This window comes from Drosophila busckii, chromosome 2R (assembly GCF_011750605.1).
Source record: "Drosophila busckii strain San Diego stock center, stock number 13000-0081.31 chromosome 2R, ASM1175060v1, whole genome shotgun sequence".
Classification (NCBI taxonomy): domain Eukaryota; kingdom Metazoa; phylum Arthropoda; class Insecta; order Diptera; family Drosophilidae; genus Drosophila; species Drosophila busckii.
In genome coordinates this window covers 12,993,596-13,010,217 of record NC_046605.1, presented here as the reverse complement: position 1 = coordinate 13,010,217, position 16,622 = coordinate 12,993,596, and the positions used below count along the sequence as shown (strand labels likewise).

Sequence of the window (16,622 nt, the reverse complement as noted above, 5' to 3'; positions counted from 1 at the left end):
GCAAACCATTAATTAAATTCGAAACGAAAACAAAGAAAATGGCGGCGTAGCCAACAATAAAAAAAAGTAGCAGCAAACGTAAGCAGCGCAGCTTAACTCTTTTTTTTACGGCTGCACAGAAAAGTAATCTGGTTTTTATGTTTTACTTTGCACGAAGCGCGCGCTAATGCTAACGAGTGTATATGTGTGTGTTTCTGTGATGTGTGATAGTGTGTTTATGTTTGTAGAAAACATAAACAACAATTGATGCCTGTTACAGTTTTACATTTGTTTACTTTTGTGTGTCAACTTTCGTCGCGCTTTTGCAGCTTACGAAAAACAAGGCGAAGCGTGAACTAATTAAAAAAATACTTTTCCACACAATTAACAGGTGCGTATTTTCCATATAATAATATTTAGCCTTAATTTTGCGGCCAATAAATTTTGCCGAAATGTTTTTGTTTTGATGCCTAGTACGGCGCGTGTCCTTCGCCTTCTGCCGACGTCGTCGTCGACGCCAACGCTGCCATCTGTCTATTGCGCAGGGGTTGCCAGCTGTGAGCTCCTTTTGTTTAGAGTGGCCGTAGCATCTGCAGGAAATTAGTTTTTGTTTCGAAACCGAACTGCAATCTGCAGCTGCTGCTGCTGCTGTTGCTGCGCTCGGTTTATGTAATTAATAAAAACCAACACGTGTCATGTTTTATGCGTCATGCTTGAGCGCTAAGCGGACGCGACGCGTGCTGCAGCTACTGACTGCGGCTAGATATAACAATGGCGGCAACTCTGCTAGCTGCTGATCTTGCTGCATAAATTAACGTCTTCCAGAAGCAGAAGCTTGTTAACAATTAAATGCTAGCTCTTGTTATTTACGCAGCACTTGGAAATTCAAAACGCGTTTAACATAGTAAGCTCAGGACTCCGCTATAGAAACCCATATAAATCAATAGAAAGCGCAGCACTCACACAAACACACATAAAACATGCACACAAACACAACACATAAAACCTACATACAGGGCTCATAACTCACTGAGTATAATTGTAAGCGCGCGCTCTCTTTCTCTCTTTTACACACTCGCTCAATATGCAGAGATTTGTGTGGGACAGTTGCCAGTCGCAACGCAACGCAATCAGCCAAAGCCCCCAAACAGCTCCAATGAAGTGTTAGAATTGTCGTTAAGGGGGAGAGCTTAGCAGAGCGTCGTTGACATTTCGTTTGGACTATTACGTGAGAGCACAAAGATGGAGAGCAAAGATATGAAAGAAGAGTGCGCGGCGCGCAGACTAAAGACAGAGCTGTCGTTTTAGACTCTTTTTTGGCTACGGCTAGAATATTCGAAATTTGTTTTAAAATTGTGCAAATAAAAGTTAAACACATTTGCATTTGTGATTGTCTTAATTTTTTCCTAATTTTTTTCCAATAGAATTAAATTTCAGCTTGTTTTAGCGCTTTTTGGGGGAAAAAGTCTTTTTCAGCATGAAGTTTTGCCAACACTGGCAACATACAGTTGGAGCCTTTAATGTTGTTGTGCTCGCTCGCTCTTAATGTGAGCCTCTCTTACAAACGCTTATTGGTTGCTGTGGCGAGTAAAGTGGTTTGTTGCCTTTTGTGTTGTGCACAGTGGTGCAAGTGCATAATTAGCATTACAACAATCTTCAAACCGTGGGCCTTGAAATTTAAAACAATTAAGCTTTTGTTTTTTTTCCATGCTAAACACGGTTGAATGTAAATACATTTGTCCACAAACTTAGTGACCTTTAGCTCTTATCGCAACAATCTAAGAAAAACACACAAAACGTTTTTTTAATGCTGATGTTGCTAATGGCTAAAGATATGCAAAATGGAGTTGGCCCCACTGTTCGCATATACTGCTACAACTGCAACGACTACAATAATAATCAAAACTACTTGTCAATGCACTGCTACCCCCTTTGCTTCAATTTATTAACTAATTTGCCAGCCAACAACAAATTGCTTTTGTTTCAATTGCAACAAATTGACTTCGTTTTGCCGACAGCAAAACCACAAAACCAGCAAACAAAAAAAAAATACTATAAATTGAGCAGAGTCTGCGCGCTCTTACTTGAGCTTACTCTCTCTCGCTCTCTTCTGCTGCTGCTGTTGGTAGCACGCTCCCAACTTCAGGACTTTGGGAGTCGCAAGTTTGGTATCGATGTTCAAGCCATGTTTTCAATACGCTTTGACTTGTGGTCGCTGTCGGCTCGCTGCGCACCTTAAAAAACTCTCGGTTCGGTCGGTTCTTCATTTTAGCAGCAGCAGCAGCGGCAAATTTTTTCATATGCGCTTTACTTGTTTTTTTTCGGCCAGCTCTCTTTACGTTTGTGTGCGTGCGTGTGTGTGTATATGTACGCTTATTGGTATTTGCTGTTAGTTTAGTGGCTCTCGTATATACGTGTGTTCGTGTGTGTGTGTGTAAAAGAAATTTTGCACAGAATTTTTACTAAAGCATTTTTATGCGACTAATACAAGTGTAATTTATAAAAAGTTATTGGTGAACGCTCATTTAAATTGAGCGCTTGTGATTCGTTATAAAATTTGATAAAATAACAACGTTTTTAAATGGTAATTTGAATTTTTTTGGCACAGTTGTTCGCAGAAATACGACTACGCATACATATATACATACACATGTGCACGTTTGCGTGTGTGTGTGTGTGTGTGTGTGCGTAGTAGTAAACGCACTTTGCAAGTGGGTGGCAAGTGCTTAGTGCTTGAAATACCATAGAGTTCAAAATAACTGTAAAAAAGCGCTACAACAAACAAATGCTCGCGTTGTTGCTGTTTTTGTTGTATGGCCAAAATTGTATTTGCTTTGTGCAAATCATTTGCATTACTTGACCAAATTCAAACTTTAAAGTTTAAACTGTTGACCATTTTTGTTGCTTTTCTTTTACGCTCGCTGTACGTGCTGACAAGCTTAACTTATATATCTCTTACATACTGATATGGTTAACTCCGTCTCTGTCTCAGTCTGTCTGTCTGTCCGTCTGTCTAGTGCCATATGCGCAACGCAAGTTGGTTGCTTGGTTTTATTTCATTTTTTGCATTAACCGTTAACTGCATACGTCTGGGTCTGGCAGCGCCGCTATGCCGCGCCCCCCGCTCTCTCGCCCACGCTTTGGACACATCTTCGCTGCATTTTGTACAACTACAAACTTTATATGGTGAAAACTTGTCGCTCCTCCGTTCTTGGCGTTGCCAGATGAAACCTGAAACAAAACGCAAAGACAATGCAATTACAACAACAACAACAACAACTATGACAACTCCCTTTACAGGCAAAGAAACAAGTTTAAGCAGCCCGCGGCCATTGTTGTTGTTGTTGTTATTGGTGTTGTACTCTCTTTTGCTTTGGCAAGATCAACATCTCGTATTATCGACAGTCAAGCCAGCGACACCATCTTAGCTTCTCGCTTTTGTTGTTGTTGTTGTTGTTGTTGTTGTTGTTGCATGTAGCTACAACAAAGCCTAGGCCTACAGTCTCAGTCGTCTGGGGCGTGGTAACAACAACAACAAAAGAAGTTTTTTGTCAACGCTGCATTTTGTATGGAAAGTGCGGTAAAAACTGTCTCATGTCATATGCAAAGCCAACCCGCATTAACCCACAACAAACAATAACAACAACAACATTTAGTCTGTGGACTACAAGTTACTCTGTAAACAAAGCAATGCTTATAATTCGTTTGTAAAACATTGACATTTATTTGTGATAAATCGATTAAATAATTGAAATGTAAAGCTTAACGCTTCAATTGAATTATTATTATGCTTGTTTTTAAAAGTTAGTTTATAAAAATGAAATATTTCTAAAGTTAATAAAATTATTTGACTTCAAATGTTTTCCCACACATCTTAAGTTAGTCGATTGGCTAACGCCTAATAAGTATTTCCTTTTTTTGATGAATTTAATTTTTATAGTACCGCATAAACAAAAGACTCGCTGTTGTCGATAAGCTTTTGTTTGGTAATGAAGTGTGGGTCCCTTTATCTGTCTCTCTGGTTTAATGACACCCACACAAATAAAGCGTAAATACACACACACATACATACAGTTAAGCACCGTTAATAAACATGAGCAAGAGATGTGGTTCATTTGATTTGCCCCCAACCCTCCCTGCAGCTTTTACCCCTTGGCAGCCAATTTCAGTCTCAGTCCTTGCTGTTACTGCTGCTGTGGTGTATAAAATCTGTTGATGTTAATGGCGACTGGTTGCCAATGGCATGAAGAAGAGAGTGTGAGGGGGTGTGTGGTGTGGTGGCCAACATCAAGTTAGTTGATGTGGTGCCATGGCCTGATAGATTGACCGTGTTTTCCGTTGCCATTTTATTGCGCTCCATTTGGCTGATTACTCATGCCAGTAAACTTTAACGGCATCCAAAGTGACAAAATGTTAAAGTTAAACGAATGCTGGACACTCTGTTAAAGCATAATATGTGAGCGAGAGAGAGAGAGAGAGAGTCGAGATTAGTTAACTATACTAGTTGCAGCTTTGAAAAGCAAGATAATTATATTTAAAGACTATAAGAGCTTTAATAAAATGTTTGCGCTCCCTTGTTGAATTGCAGCTGATTCAATACAGTACATTGGCATGTTAATCCCTCGGATTTCATTAAAATGACACTCGTCTAATATTTCTGTCACTTTATATCTTTGCCATATGACAGAAATCTGTAGAAAGAGTCAGTCGCACCCCAAAACTGTATAACTCCCCCAATGAGCAGCGCATAAATATTGCGGTTCTTTTGTAGTACACACACACACTCACATGTACTATGTATGTGTGTGTGTCTGTGTTTTAAACAGCGTTAACCATAATTATTTTTAGTTGCTCAGCGTTTTTGCTGCCAACTTCAAACCACAACTTTACTTTATACACACACTTACACATTTATATATGTACGCATGTGTGCATGTGTGAGTGACAAACAACGACAATCAATAAATCTTTCAGGCTGCCGGCTGCCCTTTGTAATAGTTTCTCGTATTGTATGTGTGTGTGTGTGACCGGAGAGTTCTCTAGTAACGTTCAATTGCATTTTCAATCAGTTTTTGTGCACACACACACACACACAGCGCACACACAATTGCAGTGTTGTTGCTCATTATGATTACTCACCCAGCCCCACACCCAGCAGCAAAAAGAATTGCTTGTTGTTACACTATCTACACGCCTGAAGGAGTTGAAAGCGGCTGGGGGCGAGCTGGTCCCATTTTTGCAATTAAATGTGCAAGCAACAAAAGGCAACAACAACACAACAACAAATGTAACCATAAAAATGGACACAAACCAAAAATGGTATACAAAAAGAATCATAATAAAAGCGGCAGGCCAAAGCGCACACACACATACATACATATTTATGTTTGTTTGTATGTTAGCCTAAAATGCAATGCCGGCCGCATATAGTAGTACTACTAACAGTTCAACAACATCTGCAAATGTGCAGCTGCAAGGGCAAAGGGAGTGGAGGTGGAGTGTATTGTGTGGGTGACGACAACAGCAGCAGCAGCAACAGTAAAAGCAGCAGCAACAACAACAACAGTAAATTCGCAACCCACATTTGTGTATGCGCTTGCAATTTGATATACTACCCTACTACTGCAAGCGTGCTCTTACTCTCGCTGCGCTCTCTTCGAAGTAAGAGTCTCTCTCTCTCTCTCTTGCACCTTCGGCTGCAGCGCAGTTTATTTTCGTTAATTTTCGTTACACGTCGCATACATAAAATTTCATAGGCTGTTGTCGACAGTTTGTAAATGAAATTTACTACCGTTCTTTTATTGTTGTTGTTGCTTTACTTTTATTTTTCTTGCTTTCTCGTTGCATTTGTTTTGTTTTTGCGTGCCCACACGCACACACACACACACACAAATTATGACATTTGCACTCGCAACGCAGGCATCGAGTACTTTAATCGAACAGGTGGTCGTCGTTATCGATATACAGTCAGTCGCTTCGGTTGGTAATTGCTTGAACTAAACTACTTATTTATTTTGCATTTTTTATGCTTTCCTAGTATTGTTGTTCCCAAGGCTTTTAATGGTTAATGACATGGCCAGACGCTGTTCGTGACTTTAGCCAGATTTTGCGTTACTTTCTGCTCTGCACGCTTCTTCGCCTGCCTATGCATTTATTCTTGTTTATTATGACGTTGCTGTCTAGGCAGCTGCCTCTGCCGTCGCCCTCTGCACGCTTTGGCCTCCGCTTGTCACGTTAAGCCGCAACCCACAGTCAACGAACTTTGACATTTTCTCCACACGAAACGCGCTCTCTCTGTCTAACTATTTTCCACCCACTCCCACATATTGCACATGCACCCCTCTTGTTTGTTTTTAGTTCTGTTTTTGTGAATGAAAGTTCTTACGCGAAGCTGTGTGCTGCACAGTGGTATAAATTAGCTATTTTCTGTAGTCAAATTAAAAGAATGAAGTTGAAGTTTGGGAAAGGGCAAGTTGCCCACTGTTGCTTCACGGCATGTTGCAGGCAGTCTGGGTCTTTTGGTCTGTGGCACAAGCGTCTCGTGCTCTCGTGCTTCGTGGCAGTTTATTGACTCGCATAAACAGTGTGACCCTATTTATAGCCCAAGCCTCGTAAAATATATGCCCAATTATGCAGATTTCCTTAGCCTCTCACATCTGCTGCACACATTTTCTCTATTTGCTTTTAACCTAAAAATATGTTATCCACTAATGCAATTGCTTTGCTTTGGTTTGCTTTGCAGGCGTCGCTGCAGCAAATTTGGCCTGGAGCCGGGTCATCGCGCTTAGGAGCAACTCGCCATGCATCGCCCACTGAAGCCGCACGCATCCACGGCACAAGCTAAGAAGGTACAGCCACCCACAATACCCGGCGACAAGCCGCAGCAATCAATACCCACTTCGCCCATTGGTGGCGCTCATCATCAACAGCCGCTGATACCGCTCTACAGGCTAAGCGGTCCCTTGCGGCATCATCAACAGCAGCTGCAGCAACTAGACGATGGCATTTGTAGCATGAGTGGCAGCAGCATTGTCTCGTCGCCCTCGCTGGAGGAGGGCGGCTTCAACTTGCCACGCGAAACAAGCGTCGCGTTGCGTCTGAAGGATGAAGCTGTTGCACCAGCAACTGCAGTGCAGCCAGCCGGAGCAGCAGCAGCGGCGGCGGCGGCAGCTGGTGTCGCCGGCAGCAAAGCCCCCAATATTGTGCCATGCCCACCGCCTGTGTTTTGTGCCACGCTGCGCGAGCCGCTTACACACAAGGCTGCAGTTTACTATCATCAGCAGCTGGCGCTGCAAGAGGATCAGGGCATTGACTTGACCCAATCGCCAGGACGCGACTCACCCGGTTCGTCATCGGGCTCCGCTGGCTCCGGCTCGCGTCACAGCACTGCGAGCCTGGACTCTGGTCGTGCCTCCTCCTATTTGACAGGCGTCTCCTCGTCGGGCGCCTCTTCCATACGCGCTCCGCTCTCCTCGCCACGCTGCAGTTCTGTTAGCTCGTGCTCCATTGGCAGCGTCGATAGGCAGCGCAACGATGAGCTCATCATTGACTGGCTGCTCGAGATGAAGCACGAGGAGTATGCGCAGCTCTTCATAGCCGCCGGCTACGATTTGCCAACTATAGCACGCATGACCCCAGAGGATCTCACAGCCATTGGCATCAAGAATCCGCATCATCGTGAGCGCATCAAGCAGCGCATCGACAAGCTGCAAGTGCTCGACAATTTGCCACACTTTGTGCCCGTAAGTAAACAACAACAATTCAAGGGATCTGCTGGGGACCGACATACATATATATTTTCTATCTAATCAGCTTAGCAACTCGTGATATAGAATACTCTTTGCATAGCTTCGTCATTAGTGTAAACTTGTCCATTTGTCAAATTGGCATTAAGTAGTTGCTGCTACTAAAACTTAATATGACTGACTTACTGATAAAAAGAGCTGCAAAGTAAAAGTAAGAAATTAATCAAGCGTTGATAACATCGTATACCATATTATATATTATTTTAGTCATTGATTAAAAGCAGCAGTTAGTAACTAAACTATAGCAAGTAGTAAGTAACTACATGGCGAATCTTATAAATGTTTTGTTTTCTAAAAACTTTTTCTTTTCTCTGAAATATACTTCATTTACATATTCATATTATTGCACAATATGTGAAAGGCTGGAATCGAAAAATATATTCCATTTAAATATTCATACGATGAATATTGTATAATATTGGAAAGGCTGTCTGTCAATAAAGAGAGAATATTTTTAGATTGAGAATATTTTTAGAGATACATTTACATCTCAATAATGGGATTTTTTATAAAAAATGAAAAAGTGTATCAAGAGTTGTGCAAATTTATGCAACAGTAAGAAGGAGACGTGACAAACCCCATAAAGTATATATATTCTTGATCAGCAGGACAACCTAAGCCGTTCTAGCCATGTCCGCCCGTTCAGCCGTCTGTATGAGCAACTAGAACTTAGAAACTATAAGAGCTGGAGCAACCAAATTTGCTATATGAGTTCTTCGATTCCTGAGGCAACATTTTTGAAAAAAAAAAAAGTTCCTCCCCCCTTCCTGGTTGCGCCCAACTTTAATGCGCCCCCCTTGTTTTAATATTAGAATTTTTAGACGGCGTAGTTTCCATTGAGCTATTTTTTTTATGTCATTTCTTAACGCTGTCGTTCCATAGATAGCTCCATTCTCTAGTCTAGCTACGTTAAGCCATCTCGAACGGGGCTTCTCTTGTTTATTGTTTATTGTGTCTCTGTTCGCTTGCAGCTTATCTTTAACATATTTCATTAAAAAAGCATTTGCAAGCATGGCGCTGCAAAAACTTGTTTCCCACATAAAAAAGTGCCGTCAGCAGTTTTTATTTATACACACACACATATATTTGTTGATTGCTGCTATGTTTTTTATGCTATTTTTTCGTATTTATTTATATTGTGCTTAATGAAAGAATTTCATTTAATATGCGCACATTAATTCCCATCAGCAATTCATTAAACACACTTGACCACATAAACAGATATCGAACTACAAAAACAACAACAATACTCAAGCTCACACTGAATTGTCACTTTATATTGTCTGTGCCAATACGTGTGTGTATCTGTGTGTGTGTGTGTGTTAAGTGTGGCACTTGTGGCGCCTTTGCCGTTGACATTTTGTTGAACTTGACAAGAGAACATGCAACGAGCTTTACCTTGGCAGGTTTGAAGCATTGTGCTTAATGCTTGATCTGGGCAACGGATCAAAGTATCTGGTCAAGTGCAGCGTGTTTAATGGACTTCAATGCAAACTAATTGGCATTAAGGCCTGCAATTAACGACTAGTTAGGGTGCAAGTTAACTAGGAATGACATAAGCTAACTTTGATGAATCTAAATTGAGTGGAATTGACTTTGAGATAAACCAAACCAAACCAACTCTTTCTGCTTGACTCATTCGACGTGAGTCAGAGCCACTTTTCCGCTTAATAGGCTACTATTATTATATTACCATTTAACTGAAAAATACGTGACATTATGGCTATGAGTCTTATCGATTTCACGTGCTCTTGCCACAAGTTAGTTTTCATCTTAAAATCATATATTAAAATATATAAAGTTATATGCATAAACTAAGTTACATTGCAACATTATATAGCCACTCTTTAATTTTACTCAGGTAATGTGGCAATAAACTTTCGGGCCATAAACGTAAAAAAAAACAATTTCAATTTCCTCTGCTTTTTGGAAAGGTTCGATTATGACCTTAAATTGTTCATACAAATGACGTCCACTCTCTAACGTTAACGTAAATTTATTTTGTACATGTTGTACATAAGTGAAAACCAGTTGGCCAAGTCTACAGCTTTAGCTGCAGTTTGAATTTTGACGGATGCATTGAGATTTCATCAGCTCAGCACCCACATGTCGCTCTCTCTCTCTCTCTCTCTCTCTCGCTCGCTCTCTTTGTCTTTCTACCCACCTGCAAATGTCGTAAATGCGCTTACAAAATACAAATACAAACATAAAAGTTAACGTGCTTACATTCGTAACGACTCTAAGCTCTAAAACTTGAACCACATTCCATTCTCAAATGCGCTTGGCTTGTTTCAAATTAAAAGCTGCACTTTTTAGTTTTGTTTATCTGCCATTTAAAATCTATAAAAATGTAGCTTAATAACTAAGTCTGTATGTTTGCATTATAAACAAGTCTGAAGTTTGCACAATTTGTGTCGCTTATCGAACTTTGCAAAATTTTTCAACTTATAATGATCTCACTCTTTGCTGCGTTTTTTTTTTCGAGCGTATTGTATTTCAGTTGAAAAATGCTTTATTTTTTACGCGTTTGTATAGAATTTTGTTGTTTATTTTACTTGTTTATATAACGTGACGTGCCTGCTTTTTTTAAAGCTTGTTTAGTATTTTTTTTTAACAATATTTGTCTGCAATATTTTAAGCGCTTTTGTGATTACACAAAGTGCGAAATAAATTGTGCAAAGTCGTCGTTTCGTTTGATCTTGAGCTGTGAGCAACTTTAAATTTTAAACTCGCTAACTAACGCTTTAAAATATACAAAGCTTATGCAAATTATGCCCGCATTCTAAGCTTTAACTAAATGAAATGTAGTGCAAAAGAGAAGCAGATAAAAATCCCACATTTCCCGCAACTAAACGACACTTTCATCGCATTCTGTTTAGTTTACTTTTTTTTTTATCTAGCGAAGAAGGAAATAAAGCAAAATACCTGAAAGTTAGCGAGAGCAGGCAGGCAGGCAAAAAAAAAAGGTTATTAAATAGCGTCAACGAAGTCATTTGCCAATCTCTTAGCCCGGCTCATTTCATTTTTAAAAGCAACAACAAAAGCGCGCAATCAAGCAACGACCTTGAGGGTCATATGCTCATTTGTTGTTATTGCCGCTGCTGCGGCTCCGGCTGCTGTTGTTAATTTTTCGGCCCGTTATTAGACACTCAAAACGCTCTAAAGTTTTCAGCCTGACGTACTCGTATATTAACTATGTAATATTTTTATTTACATATATACACACACACACACACACACACTATGTACAGTTTGCTGTTTACCATAGTGAAAAACCTGTTTTTTTTTTCTTATTATTATTATTGCTTTTATTTTCTTGTTTGCTTCGCTCACTACTAATGGTGACCAACGCCGCCGCCGCTTAAAAATGACAACAACAACATCAACAGAAGATTTTGTTGGCATTTTGGCTGCTGTCAGGCCATATGCTACCTGCTAATGAGTTTTAAAGAAGAAAACAAAATATTGTATAAAAAATAAACCCGTAGATCTTCACCGCGACTGCATATTTGTTATATAAATATTTTTCGCGAACTTCTTTATATATGTACGCCCATGCTCTGCTCTAACGAGATTGGCATCTTGTGAACTGACTATGATTAATATAATTTAAGTGGAGTATCTAGATATATCGACAAGTTTAACTTTTGTCTTAAGCGGAATACTATAAAAACTGACTAACAAAACTTTTAAATTGTCAATTTTGAAATGCTGACTATGTTCATATAGTTTCTAAATTCAGCTTGTTTTTATGCAAGTAAATATTTTTTATTTATTAAATTAGATTAATATTAAATTGTTACAAAAATAATTTAACATTAATTAAAATTAGTAACTCAAATTAAGTTCATTTTTATGGGCATTGTGAAAAACCCAAAACTCCTATCAGATATGGGTTAGTACTAATTATTAATATATTTCTGTGTTGACAATTGAAAGTTAACGATGCGAATCTCTGAATAAGTCACAATTCTATGCTAAAAAGCGATTTCCAGAAAATGGCGTTTAAAAAGCTAAATTGACAGCGCTGACTTTACAGCTTAAGCAAATCAGTTTTTCTTAAAGACACACAGACACATGCAGACAAATTCACACACACACACATGTCAATTAACAGTCATACTGCGAACATAAGCATCGACGCTGTTGCTGGCGCTTAATTAAATAGAAATCAACGGCAATTTAGTCAGCCAGCAAAAGAGTAAACAGCTTCAAAAGTTATTAACACATCATATGAAAGAAAAAATTAAAAAAAAACCACGAATATGTGTAGACGCAGCAAAGAGTTGATTTTCAACTGTTGTAGGCAGAGATGGGTTGGTGGGGTCAGGTGGAGTGTTAGTTGTCGCTTCGAGTTTTGTCTCCTTAAACGTTTTTTTTTTCTGTGTGTTTGTGCTTTGACGCGATTTATGTCATATCTTATCAATTACAGCTGATTAGAGCTATGTTCGCAGCTCATCAGTCGAGTCGAGTCTGAGAGCATGGCTACATCAACGGTGCTCGGTACCCATTACAATTACCCTATGCGCAACCCCTCTCCCCCTCCCACTCTGTAGCGAGTGAAGCGGCGGCTTATGGGCGGCTGCTATCAGTGCTGTTGCCCTGAAATTAGTTCATGGACAATTTGTTGGGGCTTGGCATTAATCAAATAGACATATAGACACATATGTATACAGATTAGCTAACTGACAGATCGAGCAACTGCGAGTAGTCTAAAGTTTCCTGTTTTTCATGCGTTTTACAGGGTTCCATTGAGGAATGGCTACAACTGTTGCGCCTCGAAGAGTATATACAGCCACTGCTGGAGCAAAACTATAAAACTGTGCGTGATGTCACCCAAGTCACTTGGGAGGATCTCGAGGATATTGGCATAGTCAAGTTGGGACATCAGAAGAAAATTCTATTGGCCATCAAGAGAGTCAAGGACATTATCAGCGGCAAATGGAATCCAGGCGGTGGCAGTGCTTATCAGCAACAGGTAAAGCTAACAATCTAAGTAACGGCACATTTCGTTGGTAGGAATTTATAAACTATATATAGGTTTGGTATGCCTAGGGTTAGTATTTAAAATGTATCAAAATTACATATGTGAAAATGTGAAATATTTCTTAGAACCTATAATTTAATGGAATTAATTTCTTAAATTAAAAAGTAAACGTGTTCTATTTTAAAGCTTAAAATTAATTTTTTAATGTATTAATTTAAAATCTATAAGGATCTTAATGCGTAGAATTATTTTTTTAAAGTTGTATTTTATTGCATCAGAATATTCTAATAGCATCCCATATTCATTCTTTTTAATAATTTGCTTACCAGTTTACTTAATATGAACTATAAATTATATTATTCATTTGAAGAAATTATATATTTCTATTATATCAGAATACTTTTAATTTATACCATATATTTTTATTATATTATGTGCCAAATTCTTAATCACAAATTTTGTTTTTCATATTTTTCTAATTTATTTAAATTTGTTTTCTTTTAATTTCAAACCTTGCTTTAAATTATGTCCATGTGTTTACCCGTGTGTGTGTTATGTGTTTGTGTGTGTGATGAAAAGGAATACCCACGCAAGCCTTGGCAATTTATCGTGCCCGTGCCAAGTACGCCATCTTATGTGCCAACCACACGTGTCTCCTGGGACGACACCAAGATCTATGCGAGCAGCCATGTGAATTCCAACGGTCACAATGCTGCTGCCCACAATGTAAGCTTCAGTGGTGGGGACGCCTATTACTGCACGGGCAGTAATCATGAGTGTTGCAATGGCAACGATGTGGTGCTCATTAAGGTGGGTCTGCTAGCTGCTCGCTCAGCGCGGCGTACTCAGCGCTCGCGTCCTTGAAGTGTTTAGTGCCAGGCTCTTACATCCTAAACACTCATAATAATAATGCCATGTTTTTGCAACTTTCAGGTGCGACAGCCGCGCGGCAAGAGTCTCGAATCGCTGGAGGACATACACGACAACAGCACGCGCAGCCATTTGACCTTTAGCCATTACACCACCACAGACTACGGACACTTTGGGCCGCCCACAACGGCGGCTGCAGCAGCAGCAATGGCATTGCAACAGCAGCAGCAGCAACATCATCAGCTGCTGCAACAGCAACAGGCAGCACAGGCGCGCATGCTGGGCAATAATGCGGCCGCCATGGCCTGGCGTCGTTCCTACGATGATGGCGACATTACACCCACCAATGATGCCACTCGCGAGTTAATCTATGAGGAGGGCGGTGGCACGCTGCCACGTCAACAGCGTGGCATACTACAGCGTGCTGTGCTGAACACCATGCCGCCACTAGAGCATCACCATTATATGAATGCAGCAGCAGCAGCGGCGGAATACGGCACAGCTGGTGGTGGTGGTGTTGCTGCCGATGGCGTAACAGTAAGTTGCATAAATACACACGACGCTCTTTGTATATGTTTTATAATATATTTCGCTCTTGCAGGCTTATCTAAGTGGCAGTCCTTTGACGGGCAAAAAGATTGCGCCCGAGCCACCGCGTCGTCATTGCAGCATACGCAACTCGCGTCAGCTAAGCGGAGATGGGCAGCAGCCAGCCGCCTCAGCTGGTCAACAGCAGCAGCAGCAGCAACTGCAACAATCGCAGCAAGCACAACATATGTTCTATGGCCACAATAGCACGCAGCACTGGCAACAGCAGGCAGGCGGCGCACTGAGCTCTCAGCAGCAGCAGCAGCAGCAGCCAATCTATGCCAACTACGCCACCATACAGCAGACCACGGCTGAGATACACTGCGAGAAGTATCACGACAATAAATCAAACTCAAGCATCGATTCGATTGATACGATACCGTTTGCCAATGAGAACACCGGCACTATCAAGCAGCGTCTGCTCAACCGCCAGGAGCTGCAGGCAGCGGGCACAGCAAATGGAGCACATCACGCTGGCACACATCTGCACTCCTCGAGCTCCAGCTCGAGCTCATCGTCAACCAACACCATTGCCAACATAGCGCACTCGTTCCATTCGCTAAAATCTTCCAGCTCGCTGCACGATGCCACTTTGGCACGCAGCGACAGCATGTGCAGCACGGCGAGCGCCGGCAGCAGTGCGCTGCATTTGCGTTCGCCTACTCTGGATGTGGCAACAGCCGTTGGGACAGCTGAGGTGGCTGCAGCGCCAGAGGTGGCAGCCACAGCGACAACGCCTGGAAGCAGCAGCAGCGGCGGCGGCGGCGGCGTGCCGCCAAAGGTGTCGGTCAATGTGCTTAACGATATTGGCAACATGTTGGCCAATTTGACAGATGAGCTGGATGCAATGCTTGAGGAAGAGAAGCGTGTTGGCCTCAACATTGACAGCGAGTAAAGCCTGTGGCTAAACTTTGTGCTAATTATTAACTAAACCAACAACAACAACAACCACAACCATGTAGTGTAGCTGAATTGTTTTATGTTACCCCCTACGCTTGTAAATTTCTTGTGTTTTTTTTTAAGTTGTGTAAATTTTTGCTCATTTTGTTTTTAAAGCATTGTCTAATCTTGGCATACCTGTAAAATTTATGAAAATTGTTGCTGTAGACAATTTCCAATACACAGCACTATCCGCAGAGCATTAAATTAAACTGAAAATATAGCATCAGTGTTGTGTGTAGCATTGAGTAAAACTTTAGATGAACATATATATATATAAATATATAAAATATACACACTATAATAATGTGACTTACTGAACTTGATTCAAAACTATGTAAAAGTTTTCATATTTAATTTTTTTTACTACTTGAACTAAAGCGCATGCACATGCATGGTAATGTCTTGGCAACTTTTTGTTTATTTTATGTACACAACTTTGTAATGTGTATTAAATACAACTTGATAAACTACAACAGAACAGAAAAGCTTTTGAGAATCGTATACTTTTGTACTTTCCCTAACAATGATGAATACAAAAATAAAAGCAGTTAAAGTCTAAGTATATTCTAAACAAATAATGAAAAGTAAGCACAAAATGCATAGTTAATATTTAGCATAAAATATATAAAAATGTATACAATAATTAAATATTTAAACAACAAATTTCATTTATATATGGGCAACAAAGCAACAAGAACATAAAGCACACAAGCAAACATTTAAAGATTAATGACTTTTCTACTGGCGAAAACAAAAACTAAATACATTCGTAGAACTTCATAGTTGCAGACTCAGTACTTACAAGAAATCAAATGCAACTACAAAATCAATTGTTTAAGCATTATTTAAATTAAATACTATGTTTTATATATATGTTTTAAATATGTATACAAAACGATACAATATGAAAGAAGGAAATAATCTATATGAATGAGTGTATAATTAAGTGTTATTCCATATAAACTATAAAATTCATTATATTAAATATAAAAAATGGTATATACATATATATAAATATATATTAGAGTTATATTAAAAGCATACGGGCATTTATGCTAAATGAAAACGTATAGAAATTCCGTTGTATACACTTCAATTGCCTTTCTTTATAATTTTACTTAAATAAACGTTTTATAGCGAAAAAAATCGCTTTCTTTTTACAATTACATTCTTATTTTCAGTTGACATTAAATCAAATTTTGCGCTAAGTTTATTTGTTTAGGTGCGCATATCATTAGTAATTCAAATTGGATATCTAGTACATATATACCGTATACAAAAAAAATATATATATGCAGATAGCTCTATAAACGAAATTACAACAACTCATACAATATGTAAAGCACATAATGGGCAAAAAACTGAAACCAAACAAATAAATTAAACTTTCATAATAAAAATAATAATTGAGATTTTTTGACTTGACGAACAGTTCGGTAAATATCTTATAC

The 16,622-nt window shown here is 39.6% G+C and overlaps 1 protein-coding gene across 3 annotated transcripts; it reads left to right on the top strand.

Annotated features, from left to right (window-relative positions):
* The first annotated feature begins 49 nt into the window (after nucleotides 1-49).
* On the top strand, nucleotides 50-15,781 carry LOC108597375 (caskin-2). 3 transcript variants are annotated; one of them, XM_017983907.1, is made up of 6 exons: nucleotides 51-370; nucleotides 6,722-7,721; nucleotides 12,529-12,762; nucleotides 13,351-13,581; nucleotides 13,705-14,178; nucleotides 14,243-15,457. In XM_017983907.1, the coding sequence occupies exons 2-6, from the start codon at nucleotides 6,780-6,782 to the stop codon at nucleotides 15,122-15,124; spliced, it is 2,763 nt and encodes a 920-aa protein (XP_017839396.1). In that variant the 5' UTR covers nucleotides 51-370; nucleotides 6,722-6,779; the 3' UTR covers nucleotides 15,125-15,457. The 3 variants fall into 3 exon arrangements, with proteins under 3 accessions (XP_017839398.1, XP_017839396.1, XP_017839397.1); XM_017983908.1 differs by lacking the exon at nucleotides 51-370 and adding an exon at nucleotides 2,495-2,563; XM_017983909.1 differs by lacking the exon at nucleotides 13,351-13,581 and having other exon boundaries at nucleotides 50-370; nucleotides 14,243-15,781.
* Nucleotides 15,782-16,622: the final 841 nt, after the last annotated feature.

Coding starts and splice junctions, on each gene's coding strand:
- LOC108597375 (XM_017983907.1), top strand. CDS start 6,780: ATGCATCGCCCACTGAAGCCGCACGCATCCACGGCACAAGCTAAGAAG. Junction 7,722..12,528: donor ATTTGCCACACTTTGTGCCC/GTAAGTAAACAA, acceptor TGCGTTTTACAG/GGTTCCATTGAGGAATGGCT. Junction 13,582..13,704: donor ACGATGTGGTGCTCATTAAG/GTGGGTCTGCTA, acceptor TGCAACTTTCAG/GTGCGACAGCCGCGCGGCAA.